Genomic DNA, 2368 nt, shown 5'->3' with positions numbered 1-2368 from the left:
GAGCAGATATCTTGAGAAGAAGGGTCAGGGAACAACACAAACTTCCAAAAATCACATCTCTCATGTTTCCACTCATCCAACCATGGTGCATGCTTTTATAGCCTGTGAAGTCAGCTGCCTGATAGCAATCCGTTCACAGACAAAGCTCTCAGCTAATGCATCATTTTTAGAAACGTCATGCCCACATGATAACACTAACTTTATATAATAAATCTTTCTTTGTTTTAATGTTCCATTTTATAGAAAATAGATCATCTCTAAATAATAAAATTATATTTTTCTTTCAAAATCATTCAGAAGGTGAGAAGGAAAAGTTATCTTTGTAGTAAACACATAAATATTAAGACTATATTGCATACCTGAATATATATATATATATATATATATATATATATATATATATATATATATGATTTGGAAAAGTGTCAGCTAAGAGTGTATCTAACTATAAATGTACATATAAAATACATGTTATTTGGCCACTGATATTGACAAAGGAACTTTTTCTTAGCGGAAATACAAAGTTACAAATTAGTCTCAATTTTTGTTTATGTACTCACATACCTATATATGAATATATATCCCCACTATATATATATATATGCATATATATACGCATATATATATGGAGACCATAAGATTGGTGTATAAAGGCTCATTAAACACATAGCTTAGCTTATGTGTATTTTATGAATGATGGACATTCCTTATTGATAAATATATTACATGAATGTATCACAATGTTGTAAAGAACAAGTAATATTATTTGGGTTTTCAAGTGAAGTCAAGTGGGATGCAATGTTTCATTTAAATTTATAGTATTTAAAGATACATCCTAGAAGGGCTACCCGATCATAAAGAGAAGTAATGTGAAAATTGACAAATGTATTTCCAGTATATATTGAGTAAAATATACGAATGTTTAAAAAGTGCCTTTCTAATTTCTAGTGATAAAGTTTCTAGAATAAAACTCAAACTATAATTTTGTGTGTATAATAATTACAACTTAAGAAGCTGCTATTATGAAATATCAGAAGAATATTCTGTCAGAAAGACCTAAGAAGATAAATAGTTGGATAAGACATGTAATAGTGAGATAGGCTGGTAAGCTGTTAACAAAAATGAAAGAATAAACAGGGAAGGTGGGGAGCAGCACAATGATAGAACTGCATCGAGTTCTATCATTTAATACATTCATTTAATTTATTAATTTATTCACAGTCCACATGATGTACTTGTGAAAAATACCATCTTCCTTGCTATGTTCAAAAAGGCTTTCTTGACTTGCTGATTCCTCAGGCTATAAATGAAGGGGTTTAGCATGGGGGCTACTGAAGTATTTAGTATGGCAACTCCCTTGGTCAGTGATGCTCTATCTGCAGCTGACGGTTTAATGTACATAAAAATGCAGCTGCCATAAGAGATGGAGATTACGATCATATGGGAAGAACATGTGGAGAAGGCCTTTGACCTCTGACTAGCAGAAGGAATCTTCACAATCGTTCTGATGATGCATATGTAGGACAGAATTATTAACACCAAAGTGAACATTAGGGTAAAGACAGCACAGGAAAACCCAATTCTTTCTAGAAACTTTGTATTTGAACATGAAAGTTGAAGAAGAGGGAAATAATCACAGGTATAGTGATCAATGATATTGGACCCACAATAATCAAGCTGTAGAAGTAACATAAGTGCAGGGAAGATGATTAGGAAAGAAACCAGCCAGCAAGCAAAGACTAGCATCGTGCAGACCTTCTGACTCATAATAGTCAGGTAATGCAGGGGCTTGCAGATGGCAATGTAACGGTCATAGGACATGGCAGCTAGAAGGTAAAATTCAGTGATGCCAAATAGAATAAGAAAAAATAACTGAGCTATGCAGTTGTTGAAGGAAATGGTTTTATCTTCTGAGATAATAGTGGCCAAGAACCTTGGTATACAGACAGTTGTGAAGGATGCTTCTAAAATAGAAAAATTCCTGAGGAAGAAATACATGGGGGTCTGGAGCTGAGAATCCAGCAAGGTAAGAATGATGATGGTCAGGTTCCCTGTGATGCTGAGGATGTAGGTGATGAAGATAAAGACAAAAATCAAAACCTGGAGCTTTGGGTCATCTGACAATCCCAGAAGAATAAACTCTTTGGTTTTAGTATGGTTTCTCATTTGGAACCCACTTTTAAAAAAACTTTAACCAAACATATTAACAAAAATACAGATAACCAATCTGAAGTACAAAGTAATAAATCTCTCAGTAGAGTGCTAGAATGTTGCAGAAATAAGCTTTCTCTACATTCATGAGAGTTGGAAGCCACACAATAATAACAATTGTCCATTAATTCCTCTCACTTTGTAGGAAATAAACCTT

At 33.4% G+C, this 2368-nt stretch overlaps 1 protein-coding gene across 1 annotated transcript; it reads right to left on the bottom strand.

Moving 5' to 3' along the window:
* Positions 1-1215: 1215 nt before the first annotated feature.
* On the bottom strand, positions 1216-2166 carry Or6c1h (olfactory receptor family 6 subfamily C member 1H). Its single transcript, NM_001000059.1, is given in 1 exon segment — positions 1216-2166. A coding segment is annotated over 1 exon segment (951 nt).
* Positions 2167-2368: the final 202 nt, after the last annotated feature.

Source organism: Rattus norvegicus, chromosome 7 (genome assembly GCF_021556685.1).
Source record: "Rattus norvegicus strain SHRSP/BbbUtx chromosome 7, alternate assembly SHRSP_T2T, whole genome shotgun sequence".
Taxonomy (NCBI): domain Eukaryota; kingdom Metazoa; phylum Chordata; class Mammalia; order Rodentia; family Muridae; genus Rattus; species Rattus norvegicus.
Note: the sequence above shows the minus strand (reverse complement) of the source record. Positions and strands in the feature narration are given on the sequence as shown.